Source organism: Netta rufina, assembly GCF_964035555.1.
Source record: "Netta rufina genome assembly, chromosome: 2".
Taxonomy (NCBI): Eukaryota; Metazoa; Chordata; class Aves; order Anseriformes; family Anatidae; genus Netta; species Netta rufina.
In genome coordinates, this window is record NC_140124.1 from 64,355,429 (window position 1) to 64,375,239 (window position 19,811).

Below are 19,811 nucleotides of genomic sequence, written 5' to 3' on the forward strand. Positions count from 1 at the left end.
CTATTTATTTTTTAAACGCAGATGCTTTGCGTTTAAAAAATAGCCAAACACAATCCTGTCACAATAAACATTTCATATGCAGATTTAAATCCAGGAACTAATTTCCATGAAAAGTGATAAATCCTTATAAAGAGGTTTCTTAATGGAATTACTTAAGATCTTTTTAGCAGTCTGATCCAGCATAACTAAAATAAATAAGAGCATGTATTACACATGTCAGGCACATTACATTCTCCAAAATATGAACAAACTCAATCACCAAAGCAAATCCTCCGTAAACGATCAGTATATATCAAGCATAGGATAAGTACCTTAGTTAAGCTGTTCTTCCACTTGCTTGAATAGACCAGTACATCAGATCTGGGATGAGTAGTTCTTGCTTGAGTGTATAGCGGTTTTTCAACTTTCTGTTTTGAATTGAGGAGAGAAAGAGCTACCTTTGTTGACAAACCAAGTGGATTAGGATTGTTGGGACTAATGGTCCACGTAGAATAGGCTGAAATTTTCTGATCATTTTGCAGCAAATGCAATGGTTTCCTCTTCAGGAGAAAACACCAGGTAAAGCTCGTTGATGTCTTGAGGCTTGGAAATGACAACCTCTGCATTTCTCCTGTATTCACTGCAGCCAGAGTGGTTAGATGCTTTGCTTGACTCTGGCTATTGATTTGATTGCTCTCATGATTACTACTTGGGGATCTTCTTTCTTGACTGCTGCCTACAGCCTTTAAGAGAGAATTCTGATTACTCACTGGAGACAGTTCAGATGGTTTTCTAACTACAAACACTGGTGATGCTGAAGACTTCACGTCTTCAGATTCTGGTGACTCCCTCAGGGTTTCCGAAACCCCAGTTTCAGATGAATGACGGTCAGGCAACAGCATGTCTGAACTACTAGCTTTGCTGCTTTTTTCATTCTGTGCAACACCATCAGGATCTAGGAGGTGATTTTCAAGAGGCTCTGTGGTGCAAACCTGTCGCACCAAGACTGGTTTCTTTTGCTTATTAGCTGGGTCATTAGATCGAACACTCAGTGAATGTCTGGCATCGGTCATGCAGGCAGCTCCACTCTCATCTTTAACACGTTTTTGCTGTTTTTCCATGGCAATATCTAAACTGTTGGCTGGGGAAAGCATTCGTTTACTTGAAGGTGTAGCTTCTTGTTGAGGGAACAGTCCACTAACTGGCACTTTCTGAATAATATTCAAAGAGCTTGACAAAGGTGAATTTCTGGTTCCACTTTCTGGTATTGAATTTTCAAACTCAAATGAATTTGGCAAAGTCCTCTGATGATCTTTGTGTGATTTTGGCAGCTGAGTTTTGCCTTCAATCATTGGCATTCTCACAGCATTTGTTTTGCAAATAGATTGGTTTACCTGATCCTGAGTCACGAAAATTTGAGGAAGGGGTGTAACGGTTGCAAAGCCATAGGATGGGATGCTACTGTAAATACGAACAGGAACTACAAAAGGAGGAATCTGATGTATCTGACTGCTGCAGTTATTAGGGACAATTTGTTTTAGAGGAGGCACAGAGTAAGGATTAGACATATTGTCAGACAGTGTAGCCTGCAGCTCAAAGGAGGATGCATTCTGGTCCACTCCAGCTTGACTTGGGACAGTCTGACTTGATAGACTATTTTTTAGCAATTTAGAAGAGTATGGCTGACCTATATGTAATGTTTTAACTTGGAGTTGATACTTTGGAGCAAAACAATCCTTTTGTTCGTCAGGGTGACAAGAAACTGGGTATGAATTCACTTGTTCCCCTTGGGTTGATGTTTTAGTAGAAATCTGGGAAGGCTGATGCATTGAAGATTGCTGTCTTTGATTATCCAAAACATCATCTAGAGGCTGCTGAACTGAAGACAGGATAATAGGATTAGAATTTTGAATTGCTGAGTGAGGCCTGGAGTGAGTTTGAGAATGCTGAGTACTTGAAGGAAACTCCACCAAGGATTTGCTGGAGGTCTGCAGCCTGTGAAATGGCACATCTGTAGCATGAACTGTCTGAAACGAAGAAGTCAATTTAACTGGATGATTTTCTGGAGCAATATTTAAAGATATTTGTCTTACAAACGGTCCCCTCCTTCTTTCTAGCAAAGGCACGTGTCCAGTAACTCCATTTCCAGATGACAGCTTTGGAGCAGCTATCTCTACGAGTGAGGCAGGTTTTGATGGAGATATGCTTCCACAGTCAAAAGACTTACTCCTGTAGTCTACAACCTCCATCGAGGGCTGCGTGCAGCTGATCTGCTCCGATGCAGCACGCCTCATTTCCCTGTAATGCGGGCCAGGCATGCCCAGCACATGAGAGCCAGTGGGAATCATAAGGAATTCTGACGACTTACTAATAAGTTCTGCTTTAGAAGGATTGTCCACCTTTGAAATCTCATCTTTATCGAGAGACGCCGAGAAACTGGAGGCATGAGACAAACTACTCTCTCGACTTAGACTTCTGGAAAGAGTGGAGTCAACACTCGATTCAGTAGATGAGTGCTCCATTTCGGCCAAGCGAATTCTTTTCTTCTTCGGTGGAAGCTTTTCTGTTGGCAATTTTGACAGTGTTTCACTGCGCTGTGGCCAATTAAATCTTTCTGTCTTTTCCTGATCACTGCATTGGTTTTCTTGCTCCCTGTCTGGTTCTTCTGTGACCAGTATTTCAGGAACCTGGATGTTATGCTGGCGAACGAGTCTTGATGTCTGAAGTGGTGTGTTCCTCTCATTAGAAACTGTTTGGCTTCCCTGCAGTTCCCCTCTAGATGCTTCTAATGACAGTGACTGATGATGCTGGGAAGTATTCAGATGAGAGGGTCTATCCTCTTGGACTGCAACTGCATTCGAAGAGCGATGTTTTGCAACCTTGTTGGGCTCTTGAGATGAAACTGGTGATACTCTTTCAAATGACTCCGATTTCTCAAATGAGCTATTTCTGCTCAGTGAATTGGTGTGCTGTATTACTGAAATACCAGTCCCTTGTCTTTTCAACTCCACCTTTTCTTGCATAACTGAACTTGTCTGCTTTTCAATGAGTGGAGACATCTTTGGCTCTGTTGTCAGATCTGTACCTCGAGCTACAAGCTGAATTTGTGAACTTCGAAGTAGAAGGTTGCTTGGCTGTTGCAAACCTACTACTGTTGCACTGAGTTTTGACTGACTGGAAGAAATTGCTGGCTTATTTTGGCCTTCTGCATTCTTTGATGGTGTGCTTGTGTCGTTTTGTTGTAGGTCATCGTCATCTCCAACACTTTTCATTTTCCTTCTCTTCCTTATTTGGGGAGTCTGTTCCCAGACACCAGTTGAAGTAGTGACTCTGTAGTGCAGAATTTGAGGTTGTGTACTATTTGGAACAGTTTTATGTTCAGGCTCTCGGATTGCAGCTTTAGTTTTAGGTCCATGCAACTCTGAACAGTAAAATTTCTTGTGGTTTTCAAAGTTTTCCAGTTTCCTATACCTGTTTCTGCAGGTTTCACACTCAAACATTGTTCCTCGCACCTGAGGGGACTTCTTAGTTTTTTCTAAATTTGATCCCTGTGCCAGGGACTTGTTCCTTTGCAATAAAGATTCGTTTGATAAATTACATCCCAGATAACTTTCTTCTGCAGGTCGCACTGATCCAAGAACTTGACTTTCACCAGTAGAAGAATCTTCTATTGCTGCCTGTCTAACAAGGGTCCGAGGATGTCCACCTTGGTTCAGTGGAGCAGCAGGTCCTGATACAAAAACATCATCGTATAAGGAACTGATTTTATCATCAAATGACTGACTTCCTCTAAGTGGATGAGAGGGAGGTATTACGTTTGGAGGTACTGCCGAGTAACTGGTAGTAGGCATGGAATTACTTCGTGTTATAGGCAAACAGTCAAGGGATGGTACAGAGAGAAGAAAAACTTGCTTTGATTTCTCAGTGGGTGTGAAAGGAGACTTTGGTATATCAGAGCTTGAACTAGTTCTTCTTCCCATAGGCTTTAAATCAAACTGGAAAGAATCCTTAAATATGTAGGATTTTGGTGAATCTATGCTTCCTCTTCTCGAAAGAGATGTTCTTCTTGGTTTCACGCTATCTAACTGTTTGTCATCCACAACAGCTTCATTATCAGAAATTAACTTTGAGATACGCTCCTCAAGGGTTTTTGTTGCTATGGGAGGTCGCATTTGGCCAGAGAGAATCAAATTTTTCTCGGCACAGACTGTTTGTACCACTGATGCTACCATTCCACTTGCTCTTGGTACACAGGGCAAATTTTTATTTGAATCTTTTTCAGAGGGCAGTAATCCTCTTACGAAAGGAGCTGGTGGACTCATTGTTTGATCAGCACTTTCAGAACGAGAGAAATAACCAGAATCAGTACTACCTAAACTTCTAGGGCTCAGAAGGCATTTTCCTTGCTGCTCCTGGGAACAGTCGGTTGCCTGTTGTCTCTGAAGCTGAGCATGCACAGCTCCTACTGTAGATCCCAGCTGCTCCTCTAACAGGCCCAGTTCTGTTTTCTGACTTTGTTTTATGTCATTTTCCTTTACTAAGGCCGTATGTGTTAAATTTGATTGAAGATTTGTCACTTTAAAATCTCCTTTTCTCTGTGCTGCAGAAAGCTCAGGTGCTGGATCTGTTACTTTGGGGCTATCGGCCCTTAACGGAGAAACATTCACAGCATGAACCACTACTTTTGGTAAAGCTGCCCTTACTTGTGGTTCTGTATTGTGTAATGAGGAATCACCTGGGATACAATCTGGGTTACTTAGTGGAACAGGGCTTCCCTTCCGTACAGTTTCTGCACTTGAAATGACTTTCACTATTTGTGCAGGTTCCAGTTCTTGATCATCTTGTCTTTCATCAGCAGTGCCTTCATCTTCACTTTCACCACTTTCTTCCACATCTGAATGAATGCTAAGTGCTTTGTCTGAGTCATGAGATAAGAAGAGACCACCAGCACCTGGTTGTAGGACAAGTCCAAGTTTGATAGCATGTGCATGGGATTTTTTATGCTTGTACAAATTACTTTTAGTTTTAAATGAAAACCCACATGTAACGCAAGGATACGGTCGCTCTCCAGTATGGGATCGGATGTGCTTTTGGAGAACACTGGGCTTGGCACAGGCCCGATTGCAATACTCACAGACATACTTCCCCAGCTTTTTAGGTTTCTGGTCTTTCAAGAGGTTACATATTTGTTCTACACCATGGTTTACAACTGATGCTATCTGGGCTGAATTATACATGGGACCTATAGACAAGTGTGTTGAACTAGGTGTGTTAACTGACAAAGGTGAAGATGAACTAGCTACTAACTGATTTGGGGGAAAAACCTGAGTTACAGTGGAAGATGAGGTGTGAACACCAGACGAAGTTACTGCTACGCTGTATATCTGCTGGAGCTTGGCATTTTCTTGACTCTGCTGTTGCACCACAGAACCTGTGAAATTTGGACACATAACAACCTGGTGATTTTGTTGGCTGGTTTTAGTAACAAGGTCTTGTGAATGAGAAACCGACTGGACCTGCGTTTGTCCACTCTTGGCAGCTGTTGCTACATGCACGTTGTTCAATGTACATGGAAAATAGTGAGGTCCAGCTGTAAACTCATGCTGAGACAAAGCAGACTGATTTTGGACACTCACTGTATTGGATGTGAGACTAGGAGAGGTGCTTACAATTTTATTTGGTCTCAGTTTCTCTATCTGCACCCCATAACGGGGGCACTCTTGTGCTAAGGTGTTCAGTTCAGGCTCCATAGCTTTTAACAAGACATCGAATGCAGTACGTGTACATGGGGATGATGTACTACCATCAACAAAAGTGATACATTCATTATTGTCAGTCTTTGTTTTACTTGGTAAGGAGTTGGAGAGAGACTTCTTCTCTGGCGAGCTCAACTGGCTCACATCAGAATCCTCTACTGCCTGCTTACTCAAGTCAAAGGACTGATGTGTCGATGAAGGCTTTGTCTGCATTGGTATCTCAGATTTGGTTGTTTCAGCACTTATCTCACTATTAAGCACTGCCCCGTTTTGTTTGGTACATTGACTTCCATTGTTCACAGGTAGGTGGTCCTGTGCCGTGACCTGTTCTGAGGCATCCGGAAGAACTTTTAGTGGTGGAAGGTGTACATTTTGTTTAACCTTGGATTCTGTGGGGTTTCTCAAAGGCGATTTTGGTATTTTTTTTAGATGGTTTTCAGTCACAATCTTTTTTCTTTTCACACCCTTAATTGTATCTGGGTTTCCTCTAGTACTAGCATCTGTGATTTCTGTTAAAACACAAAGAGTAAGAAAGAATATTAGAACTGGATAATGTAGTATATTTTTATTTATGGCATTCTATTGTCTCTAAGCTTCAGCTGTAAGAGTAGTTCACACAGTGAGCACTGGTGTAACAGGACTGTCCAACTCTCCCACCTCCAGTATTTTTTGAATAGCAAATATATCTTAATATATCAATAATATTAATATAGCAAATATATCTTAGTAAAGATCCAGTTTGTTCCCATCTAGCAAAAGTAATGCATTCTAACTGATGCTCTAAGACATTACAAAAGTAATTAATAATTAATTAATAAAGTAATTACAAAAGTAATTAAGGTTTCAAAGAAAATGTAAGAAAAGAAAGGCCACTGAAAAAATATTTCAGTATTTACAGCAATTCTTTTTTAGATAAAGTAAAAAGAAATCTCTTTTGCACTTCACAGAATCACAGAATCACAGAATTTCTAGGTTGGAAGAGACCTCAAGATCATCGAGTCCAACCTCTACCTAACGCTAACAATCCCCACTAAGCCATATCCGTAAGCTCTATGTCTAAACGTCTTTTAAAGACTTCCAGGGATGGTGACTTCACCACTTCCCTGGGCAGCCTGTTCCAATGCCTAAAAACCTTTTCAGTAAAGAAGTTCTTCCTAACATCTAACCTAACACTCCCCTGGCAACTTGTTCCAAAATCCGAATCATTACAGCAGGAAAATGAAGAACCAAGACACAAATCCTTTTTCATGTCACGTTGTCACCTTTTCTGTCTATATGTTACACCAGTCAAGGAATGAAGACTACTTCCTCATGGTTATATTTGTAAGCAGATAAGTAGATTTATCATGGAAATGGCACAATCCACCCACGCCATCTGTCAAATACTGTATTTCGGAGCTACTGAACTTTAATAGCGTTTCAGATGAGCAACTACTGCAGAGGAATAAAATCAGACACTTATTCTTCTATTAGTGCATCATGAAACAAAATAAATTTGAATTACTTCATTACTAGCTACACTTGTTGCTGGTTTAAGCAGGTATGCATGGGGAGCTTCAGGAGCGTAGTGAAAAGCAAACATTTTTGAATATTACTCTGCAGAATAACTTTATAGTGAGTACTATTTGTAAAGAGTCTAAACTTCTCTAGCGAAAGATACAGACAGACTGAATTTTAGTGTTGATACTTACAAAGTTTTGTGGGCTTTTTTCTTTGTTTTTTACTTATACCCTTGTTTACCTCAGTGTCATATTTATTCTGCCAATTAACTATTTTACATGTAAGCATACTTCCTAACATACAAACAATCATAGCCTAACTGGTACTTACTTCAGAGGAAGCCAAACATTAAATGGGTGTAAATCCAATTTCTCAAACTTTTACAACTGTTTGGCTGTTAGCCAAAACCATATTTTGTCTGATTGCCAATATTCAACACAAAGGAAGGATCTGATGTGACAAGAAGTCTGATACCTCTAAAAAGGTTCAGCTGCACACACATTTTGGGAAGCTGTGCTGAGAAACTCCACGTGGTATGGTTACCTCAATATAGAGGTTCTCAGGAACAGAGGTTTATGTGCACTCCTAGGTAAGAAAAAACTAATTAAGACAGCATATACAAAACTCTCACAGTCAGCTTCACAAGGAGATAGATGGAGAAAGCTCAGGCTTCCCAGTACCTATCAACTCCTACAGCCCTTTCAGCAGCATAAAGAGTATCCTCTCGCAGAAACACCAGATGCTTTCTGCACTATGGTGAGAGGAATGCCAACATACTGTCTGCATCTGATGAGAGATACTGGTGCTGATGAGTCCAGGGTGAAATTCCTGCTCCATTTAAAGGAAATCCGGGCAGCACCTAATGCTTGTCTAGAAGAAGAGAACACAAAGTGACTAGTGGGAAAAGAAGGGCAAGAAGATGACATGTCTGCCCGGTGCCAGAGCACAACCTAACTGAGCTGTGTGCTAAGGCCAGAGCTCAGGTACTTGGAAGTTCAAAAGCCTGTTTTCAATTTGTTGCCTACTTCATTTACACATACATTCACAGAGGGCGAAAGGCTATTGAGACTTCCTTGCAAACTGAAAGGTTAAAGAACAAACATTGTACACAGTGTACTGCACATGTGGAAGAGCTGCAGAACCTGACCTATTGTTCTCCAAGCCCTACCTGAAGAAATTTAAGTATGGAGAGTAAGACGCTGCCTTGTTGCATTCTGTCATCTCATAACAGAGAGACTAGAATCCCTCTCCAGAAACAAGGGCTCTGAAATCCTAGCTGTGGGGAGCTTGTGCTCATCTTATGCACCCAGAAAGAAATTTCTGTAGTAACCGTCCATTTAACCACTAAATAAACTTTGCATTTATTGCTTTATTACCTAAACCTATTCATATTAGGCTACATTTAGCATATTCAAAGCAGAGCTGCCTTCCATCATGATGTTCTATACTTTCCATTGCTTCCCAATTAAATCAGTGTCTGACACTAATATCATTAGTGGCGATTTCTTTAAAATTAATGGCCTACTGCAACTTTTTTCAATAGCAACAAAACTCCATTTTACACCAATCGAAGAGAAAATAACAAGGTCATTATATAAAAAGGTGTTTTTAGCCATGGTTTGGTGATCTCTGAAAACCATGGCCATGTTAATTGAGTGTAAGTAATTTGGTTCCTTTTATGAACATACTGCAGCTTTTATCATATCACATTCACGCCTCCACACCTATCACACTGTCGGGGTTTGTACTGGAGCACTGGGGGAAGTGCTGGGCAGATTACATGCAGCTAGGAAGATAATAGTGCCACGAAGCGTGAACATCCAAGCAGACAAACGTACACAGAAAGACGAAGGTGTTTTATACTGCAGTAATTGAACAACCAAATGATGTGCTTCTCCCTGATGCCTCCGAACATTAGATAACAACCATTCCAAGGCTTCATCAACACAGTGAGGAACAGCAGGCACACTCAAACACTGCACCACACTGGAGATTGGAAAACAGCACAGCTGAAAGACTTTTCAGCACAGCTGAAAAATTGTATGAAAATGAAAGAAGAAAATAGAAAAAAGGCAAGTTATGCATTACATCCTATGCAAAAATAGTCATTTACTTTAGTCTTCACAACCATTAATTATGCTGCATCTACACCTATAAAATTCCAGGCTATGGAAATCATAAGAACTAGTTTCTTATTTCTACTTCTGTATGCTTTTTGCAATTCCAGAGATTATTCCTGTCTATAAAATCCAGCAAAACATACTTTCTTTCGATGGCTTTACAAGTCTTAACAGTAGTATAAGTGCTGTGCTGTATTTCACTCCTTGACGGTTTAGAAATACTTATTGTTAACGGAAATATCTCAGGTTTTCTAGCGATCAAATTTCTAACATATTTTGGGGAAAAAGAGGAAACCCTGACAACTTCTTTCCACTTAGTTTTATTTTTTTGTTCCTTTTGTGTAAGTCTTCTTTTTGTATTGCCAAATTACGTTGAAGATATTCCATTACATGGTTGTTAACCCACAGCTAGATATTTGCACAAAGATCAGCTGTATCAATATTTCTAGAGGCAATAACAAAACCAGCGGGAAGCATGGGTACCATAATTGTTAACTTTCCTGTTAACAGGAATGGAGATACAAACTTTCAGAAGGGTGATACCTTGTCAGGGCTGCACACCCATACCAACAAGCTGAAGCTAAACAAAGGGAATGTAAACCAACCTGACATGAAAAAAAAGTTGATTTCCTTGTCTTCCTCTCTCTGCCACTCCACGCTCTGCTTGCCTCGTGGTGCAGTCACAAAACCCTTCTCCCTGTTCAGCTGGTGACACTGATGCAGCAATTCCTCTTTCTCTTGGGTGAATTCATACTTTTATTGGCAAGTGCTGTCATTTCCAACAGAAGGCTAAAAAGCATCTTTTCCATAAACTGTATGATGTCCAATAGAATCAGGTTACCCAGTCCAACAGGACAGGTAGCAATGCTGCTGTGCACAATGACTCACTTTTCAGGTACCAGAGCATCTCTTTCTCGCTTTGCTCTGCTTTCCTATCAGGACTTTCTGTTTAATTCCTTTGCTTCAATAGGAATTCTGCGTTCAAAACATGCCATCTTTCTAAACATGGTTTTGCTCAACTACAATTTCTCTACTGCACTTACGCACAGGAAATAGAGCAAAAGAACACAAGTGTGATGGTGCCAATAGTAATCTAGTGAGGTAACTCATGCAGCAAATAAAGGAGAGGTATAAGCAACCTTTTTTTTTTTTTTTTTTCTTTAGCATTTGCTGGTGAACTAGACAGTGTCTTGACAAAATGATCTCAATGGTTTTGTTTAAGTAACTTTCAGAACTGCCTGTCTCAAAGCCTATGTGTTATTATAACACCCACTCCATTTCTCTCCCTTCCAACAGAGCTACGTGCTTTTATTTTTTTTAAAAAGAACTGAAGTAAAGCACCAAGCTCCCTTCCTTCTCAGTATGACCCTGTGAAACATTTAGCCAGCAGCCACTATCTGCCCTACAGCCCAATGAACTTTCATCCTCTTTCATGCTCAATTCATACTGCAGAATTTTTAAAATCACTGCATACAAAGACCAGATTTTCGAATGAAAGTGCCACACCCTTTGGATCCTAAACCTGTACTTCAGCTCCCAGGGAACTGCAAGCAAAATCAAACTTCTTGTGATATTGTTCAAACGTTAAGTCTTAAACATACAGCTAAAATGTTACTGATGATTAACAACAGCAGTTGTTCAAAGACGGACAACTCTTCAAAAGAGACCATTACAAAGAATTTTACTCTGATTAAAAGCTAGGCTTCCTGGTGCCTTAAAATATTCAAAATATTCTTATATTTGACATCTGATGCTTATTTAGTTTTGATTTCTCTGAAACTATTACAAAGCAGTCATAAATCACCCCAGTGGGTCTTTTTCCATGAATAAGTAACAGAACATGATTATGAGATAAAGACATAAGCCTAACTAGCAAATGTAAGGACACCAGAACTTACATTAAATGCAATAGGGCATAACTAAATTGCCATTTTTTTATTACTATTGTATTACATCTTTAGCTTCATACTGCCTCCTATGTGCTAAGTAGTGCCATAAACGTTTTCCTAACATAGTTTTTCCAAAGCGTAGAAAAATCATGATTACATAAACTGTGCATTTATAAAAATGTTCTCAGTTAACAGAAAAATCTGAACAAGATTAAGCCATGTGTTGTGCTTAATTTCAAGCACAAATTGAGAGGATTTTAAAGTCAATCATCAATAGCTTTAATAGATGTATTTTGGGTGCCTAACTTTAGACTTCTCGAGATGGTACAGTAGAGGCCAGGGTACAAGTCAAGGAATTTGGCGCACTCCAAGTCAGCTGTTTCATTAGCATAATTTTGCCTTATTAACTAAAGTAGCAAATGTCCTGCAAACACAAGCTCCAAGGAATGTGCAGTTATGCTAGTATATGTTATCAGCACTCATTTGAGCAGTACCATTAACTTCAATGAGTGTTCACTTATGCAAAGTAAAATTAAATTTTAGTGCTCTCTACCATCACAGACTGATAAGCCTATACAATTAGTGCATCCAAAGTTCATATATTAAATATAATTGCAAAAAAACTGTATATTGATATAAACTCCAAGAAATCTGGTGCCTCTACCACCAGGTAAATTTCCCCAGATTTAAAAACAAGTATTTCAGGAGATTATTCAGGTGGGAAGAGACCTCAGCAGGTCTCTAATCCAAGCTCCTGCTCACAACAGGGCCAGTTAAAGGAAGCAACCAGGTTGCTTAAGGCTTCATGTGGTCAGGTCCTGGAAACCTACAAAGATAGTGTTGGCCCAGCCTCCATGAGCAACATCTTACACTGCGTGACTGTCCTCGTGGGGCAGAAACCAGTCTAGTAGTACAAGAAATACTCATGTTGTTGGCTACCAAAGTAAGCAACAGTTAAGAACAGGCAAACATTGTTTAGCGATGTTTAGTACAAACTGTAAGGTTTAAACTATACAATCTGTTTCCACTAAATCTACATTAACACGAGTGAATTGTCACTTTGAAGATAACGCTGGAGAATGGAAGTTTTTCTTGCCTTGGAATAACATCTTCCCAAAACACTAGGCCTGGCTATATTTTAAACTAGCACCTCTCACTAGTGCTTCAGTTGCAAAGCCATACTAAAGCTGAACGGAGAGAATAACTTTCAGGACTGACCAAACCCAGGCTACACAGACATCCATCTGTTCCATACATTACTTAAAAATGTAAGTTTCTTCTTTGAGAAGCAAGAACAGGTACAACTTAGCAAGTAAATGCAAGTAAAGCAAATGACAGGTTTAAATGTGCAGCCATAGAAAAAGGCGTACCCAGGGCTGCTCCTCACACACTAAATGAAATTCTGTGCAACCATTAGTGACTGCAGAGAGTTTATTAGCTCTAGACATTGAGCAATAACATCTCAGAATAAAGTAAGACACCTTTACCCCAAGGCACGCAGCTTGTATGTATCAGGAAGTTCTGCTACAATGCACTTTCATCCCAGCCATGAGAGTCTGCCAACTCTTTTTTTTTTTTTTTTTTTTTTTTGCCTTAGGATACGTAAAGAGTAAATGACACATTACAGTCTGGGACTGTCTGTATGACAGCATCTTTTCAAGTCCTGTAGCTGCTTACATCAAGATAAGCTTGACAGAGGTAGATATCAGGTGTAGGGGTGTAGGGACATAACCACACTATGCTAACAAGACCAAGGTCTTCTTAAAAACAACTGTGCATTTAGCTTCTTGGCCTGAGCAAAGGAAGAAGCAACCAACATACTGGTAAGTCTGGAGGGACACCAAGATGATCTGAAGCACCGCTCCTATGAAGAGAGGCTGAGAGAGCTGGGGACTGTCCAGCCCGCAGGAGATGAGGTTCAGAGAGGATCTTAATCAATGTCTATAAATACCTGAAGGGAAGACACAATGAAAAAAGAGCCAGGCTCTTTTCAGTGGTGCCCAGTGCCAAAACAAGAGGCCATGGGCACAGACTGGAGCACAGGAGGTTCTGTCTAAACACCAGGCAGCACTTCTGTGCTGTGCAGGTGACTGAGCCCTGGCACAGGTTGCCCAGAGAGGCTGCTGAGATCTTCAACAGCTGCCTGGATGTGGTCCTGGACAGCCTGCTCTGGGTGCTTGAGCAGAGAGCTTGGACCAGATGACCTCCAAGAGGTCCCTTCCAACCCTAACCATTCTGTGATTTTTAGCCATAGTATGCTTAATGAGGAAAACCATCAAAACCAAACAGCAATAAACATCTGACCACTGAGGTAACACCAGAGCCTCAGTTGAGAAATGCGAACATCCGTATGTGAAAAGGAATTGAATGTAACATTTCAGCACACCTACAAATCTCTGACCAATCTCCAAAGTGAAATGCATGCTTTTTTTTTTTTTTTTTCCTAAAAAGACCTAATTTCATGCCCACCACAAAACATATTAAATGAAACAAGACATTTGATACTGATCAAGATTTCCCAGCATTATACGTATATAAAAAAAAACAGAGATTGAATCACTGTAAAAGTTTCACATAACTTGAACACTTCTTTGAGAGACAGACAAAAAAACACGAGAACAGCAAACGCCTACCACATGACCCATGGTTAACGCTTAGCAACGTGCACAAAATGTCAATACACGAATGTTCAAGGAAGGGCATGCACTACAGTTTTCATTTCAACATCCTGAAAATTTCAAAAATATTTACTACGCTATGCAGTTAATGTCCTGCTCTGTATTCCAGCCATTTGATGACACATTTCTTAAGCGGAAGCCTTAACACTAAACTAATGTTGTGAACAGTTTCACAATTAAATTATCTGCTTGCAATTTATGGATTATCAATTTTTATCAATAAATTAAGATTTGGCTAATAAAACATAACAGCACCTTCTACCCTTAGGATGAAGAAGAAGAAGGGCTATTAAACCATAATTACAGAACAGCTCATGAAACAGCAACCAATTTAAAGGTCATCAGCAACCAGCAACTGCTAGCTGGTCAGATGAAATACTGAACCTGAACTCCCCAAACATGAGTCTGAAGGGAAAAAACAGAAATGAAAGGAACAAGATGTTAACTACACTCTCTTTGCATATAATGGTGTTCAAACAGAACAAGCTCCTTAGTCATATTCTCTGTATTTCTTTAACATCATCTTCTATTTGAAAAGCAGGGATCAAATGGAGTAATTTCCATACTGCCTTTGGAAAAAAAAATAAAAAAAAAAAAAATGAAGAGCAACAAAGAGCTCAGACCTATCTAACAATGCAGAAAGGAATAGAAGTTCTGGCAAAGTGAGTAGGGAAAGTCTTACTTACACATAGCAGGTCTTTCTTTTAGGACTAAATGGCATTGTGCACTTTACAAAAAGCAAAAGTCAATTTGCTGGAAATCTAGAAACCAGGAATGCCCCAACCATGGAAGCTCTAGCATGCTTGAGAGGTGGGCAAAAAGATCTGTCTCAGGGTGGGCTTTCTTCAGAGGTCTTTAATGTCAAGCCCACTGAGCTGGTCAGATCTCTTTCCTTTCCCCGTCTTCACCTGTCCTTTTCCACAGATGTGCATATTCTCTCTTTTTGCCCTCTCACATGTAACAGCCTTTTAGGAAATTCCTATTAAAAACTCCATCAGGTCAGGTCAGCCTCTAGCATATAGCCACCAGACAGTGGTATACTCTATCTAACTCACCATGTGTGTGTGTCTGTCTGTATTTTCCTTTTAGAGGATGACTCTAGAATTTCACAACTCCCTGAATTGAAGGATTATCTGCAAAGTGCAACAAAGCCAGTCATTACTCTTATGCAAGAGTAAGAAAAGAGTAATAAAAAAAAAAAAAGAGTAAAAATGTTGCATTTCCACAGCTGGCTTGCTCCCAGTTCACTTCTGCTAAAATTAGCACCCTAGTGCATTTACAACATGCACATAGGTATGCCAATTTAATTAGATAGTGTTTTAGCTCAGCATCCTTCCACCATAAAACGAGCTTGTTCTGACCTCAGATTTTTTTTTGTCTGGAATCTCTTTTGCTGAAATGTCACTCAAAAAATTTGCTATCCTTGTCAAGAAAAGTCAAAATACTATTACTTTAACATCACATTAATGTTTTAACCAAGTTCTCATAATAGCTCTAACGTATTAAATGTTCAATTTAAAACTGTAAATCTGTTTGTCTGTCTGCCAAAACAATACCAGCTCTTGCTGTGTCTAGTACCAACAGTGGATTTACTGAGCAGATTTCAGCTGCTAGTATTCTAAACTAAATGTACTAACAAAAAAAAAATTAAATAGAAATAACAGATACAGACATTGACTCACAATCCAGGAATATTACAGGAGCCAGAAAACTCCTTGGGTTGAGCACATATTCTAATTACATTTCTCCATGCAAAGAACATATAAACATCTCAATTTTTATCAGTTTGCCCCCACAGCCACAATGGTGACATTAAAACGTACTTAACTATCAAACACAAAACCAATGAAAACTGAAGATAAATGGTATCAGAGACTATTCCTTCTGCCACACAAGTCAGTGGAGTTTTCTCACCATCCTTCTTGGGTACAAAACCATGCACTGAGTGTGCCTGAAGACAGAAAGAATCTTTCAAGTCATCCTTGTTATTATTAGTAGCGTACAATGTTCCCTTAATGTGGAAACATCGCAGATTTTGGGAATAGATGGGACCTCATGAAAATGTGAGATCTTGTATGACATAAGCTACAAACACCAACAGTTCCCGTATTAAGCCTATCGCTGCTGAGTTGCTGTAAATATTTGAGGAAGATAATTCAGTCTTGATTTAAAGCCTTACAGCTTGACATACACAGAACAATTTAAATAAATTACCTCTCATACACATGTATTGACATATTTTAATGGAGATACAAACACCATGATATCAGACATTAAGAAAATGCACAACTCAATCACATGAAATAGCATTGCTAGCTGTCATTTTGAACGTTTGGAAAGTAAGAGGTAGGTAGCTCTGGTGTATGTCAACAGAAAACTAAAAAGGCTGACTAATCCTCTCACAAATATTAAGTAGCAAACAGGACAGTGCTGTAACTTGCAACTTCTGAAGATCATACACTTCCATTTAGAACAACTGTATTTCTAGCCCATATGGTTGTTAAAGGTAAGGACAGAAAGATGAAGAGAATCAAATGAAACTTTGGATCTTGGTTATATTCCTTGTCCAAAATGTAAAGCAGTTTCCTGTAAGTATGAAATGGAAAGGAAGTATTTTGGGCTAATGAAAGTAGATGGATACCGCAGTAGCAAAGAATCCAGAAAGCTCACATGCTTGCAAACCTACAAGAGAAATTCAAGGAAACCTCTGTGGAGGAGGAGACCACTCTAAGATAGCAAATCAAAATGCTTAAATTGTTCAGTTATGCATTTACAGATTTTTGTTTGACCTACCCACTTTTTATTCAATTTCCTATTTCATTTGAATACTGTGATGAAAGAATAGTCTTGACCATGGCTGATGAACTGTGTAGCAGGGTATATCACCAGCACGCAGCATTCCCACCTGCTTTTTGGCAGAGAGCACTGCAGTGGTAGGAAGAGGAATCAGGAGTGCCTGTGGGTAAGGGAGAGACAGGAAGGGACCTGGCTGCTCCTCTGAGGCCAGATGGTAGGCCACTAAGTCATCTGTAAGCTGGGACATGGCAATATAAAATGGTCACCAATCTTTAATGTGAGATGGACACAGCATTTTGATTAACTAGAGTGAACACTGGTATACTTACAATAATGTATTTGAAACTCTTTATAATTTTGTCAGTAAGATGCGTTCATTTAACAAGAGAGATGATCAGGAAGGGTTCTGAAGGACTTTGGTACAAAAATTTCACTAGAATCCATCTGCAGCAGAACCTACATTTCTGAACTAAAGTCTTGTGCTTCCATTTACAATGCCAAACTTCTTTCCTAACTCAGCACAGTTCAATTTACTGGAAAAAAAAAAAAAAAGTTAAAAAAAAAATAGCAGATGGGCAAATAAGGTAAAGGGCATTTGATTTAATTTGCCTCTCCTCTTTGCCAATATGCTACTTTGAAGGGACTGTAAGTGTGGGAGGGGAACATATGTGCATGTGGATTGTGCATCTCAGAGTATGTTTGCTGCTGGTAAGCAGTCTCCTCTTTCTTTATTCTTTCTTTCCACGGCAGTTCGAACGCACATAACATTCCACACTGTTATACGAGGACATGAGCCAGCAAATGGAGAATCATATTCCTGCAGTGACTAGCGAACCACTAAGCCAAATGCCAGGTCAACCTTTTAACAAGAAATGGATTAGTACCCACTGAAAGCGTGGACAGAGACTTTGCGTAGTGCCAAGACAGAAGCTGGAAATAAAGGTTTCAACACCACCACAGTAATTGCTTGGACTTTCCTGGACTCCAAACCATGGCTTTGAATGGTTCTGTTTTGTTGGTTCTCAGCAAATTTTGACAGAACCTGCTGCCATTTAAACACACACTCATCCAAATTAGACAAAAGTCTTGGATCTGTCAACAGTGCTTCTCTATCTAAGGATGCAAGTAAAGAAGGTACTACTAATACGGAAGCATGAGACCCTGGAAGGAAAACATATTTGGCTGAAAGTCTAATACAGCCTTAGGGTAAAACCTGCAGTAACTCCGCAAGGGAACACTCATCCAGACAGAGCTGTGACAATGTCTTGGGCTTCTGGAAGAGGTGAGAGCATCTTAGAAATCTCCTTTCACTGACCAAGAAATGAGCAGCTATGCTAAGGATGTGAAAAACGGAGGATTCAGAATACACAGCATTGTATTCAAATTCTACCGTGCAGCATCTCCAGCAGTAGGCAAAAAAATGAAAAAAGCCCTTTGAGAAACCTGAAAGTGACAGAGTGAGAAAGTATAGCAACATGGTTGATAGGTAAATTACAGACTTAAACAGGTGCTAGATAAACCTGAACATAGTTTAAGGACAGACCTGATTCATTCAACTGAAGTAGGTTCTCCAAAAAAGTACTTGCTCTACCAGAACTGATGGACTGGAGGGGGCCAACATAGTGCACTGATTGGAAACTGCTATCTGCCAACACAGACCCTGGTCCATGGAGTGTAGAACTTGAAGTCCCGTGCTTTGTCTGAATAAAGTTGGCTGCAATTGTTGAGGCAAACATGGTAATACAAAGTCCATGACCCTTGGTAAAATAGGTTGAAAAAGGCTTCTCCATGAACCTAGACAAGGACATGCCTGCCAGTGCTGGGAAATGATCACGAGAGAAGACTGGCAGATGCTTGTGTGCCATTAGAGGGACTGGAATTCTGAATCCAGGATGGATTTGTTACCCTTTACCTATTGAAGGAATAGGTACAGTAAGTCTACCCATCTCAGAAGTCAAAAAAAAAAAAAAAAGTAGAAATTCAAACAAGAACAGCTGCTTATTCAGAGGGATGAATTTATATCCAGCAACCACAACAGCCTGCAAGTCTAAACTGCAATGAAGCTGAAGAAGATGCACACATACACGCATTCCCAGACCACCTCTGTCTTTATACTTGGAAGACATAGCCATTGACACAACTGAAAAGCTGAAGAAGGAAGCATATTCCCTGCGATCTAGCCTTTATTAATGATTCTTTTTCCTGTGACAGGGCAAGTAGCAGTTATCCCAAATAATGTCCAGAACAGTACTCCTAAGAGACAGAGAGCCCCCAGGATTGGTGGGTGCACAGAGTATACACTAGGCCATGAGATGGTTCCACATCAACAATTGGTTGAGTTCCAGAATCTGGAGAGACTCTGTAGAGGATCTGAAACTCCTTTCATAGGTAATCTCAGTGTTGCTCAAGTTTGTCACCAGCTTTAGTTCTCTGAAGAGTTTGAGAAGCAGAGCCATTCAGCAGTCTTAGCATCATTGGTGCCAAGTATTGAGAGAACCAGATTAGTACCACTAGTCCTAAAGAATGTTATGACAGTGCTGGTGGAGCTGAACTTAGGACTATTGTGATAAGCAGAGAGCTGCTGCAATGGATAAAGAAGAAAACAAATGCTTACAGTGCTTCATATTGGCCTTCAGTGGCTGAACTGGTTCTGGGGATGACCAAATCAGAAGCCTCTGTGGTAACCACAAGGATCTGAGAGGACTTGATTTTACCAGTCTGGAAGGGAGAAGACAGAGAGACTTTCTTGTGATGGATTTCTTAAGAGTATGGCCAGTGGTAGATCAAAGTCATAGCAGTCAGATTCAGCTAACTGCATTCCACAGCCCTTCATACCCAGGGTCCCACATCAGAAAAATTCTTTCACTGCCTTCTCAAGGCGAAATTTTCTGTCGTTGAAGCTCAGCTAGTTTTAAAGGACACCACACAGAGCACTCATTGGGAACACCACCTTCTCTGTCACACCAACAATACCCAGAGTTAGAGAAGCAAAGCTTTTCCTACTGGGAATTCATAGAAGCAACTGGACAATTAAAAAGAAATGAGACAGTAAAAGAATTGTCCATCTTATACTTGCACCAAGCAGGAAGAAGG

General features: G+C 40.0%; 1 protein-coding gene across 3 annotated transcripts in view; it reads right to left on the reverse strand.

Moving 5' to 3' along the window:
* HIVEP1 (HIVEP zinc finger 1) overlaps positions 1 to 19,811 on the reverse strand; it is a 119,289-nt gene that overhangs the window by 25,813 nt on the left and 73,665 nt on the right. For all 3 annotated transcript variants that reach the window (XM_084282893.1, XM_084282891.1, XM_084282892.1), the window contains exon 4: positions 312 to 6,244. In XM_084282893.1, the coding sequence (XP_084139019.1) occupies positions 312 to 6,244 (5,933 nt within the window). The remainder of the gene's footprint in view (positions 1 to 311; positions 6,245 to 19,811) is intronic.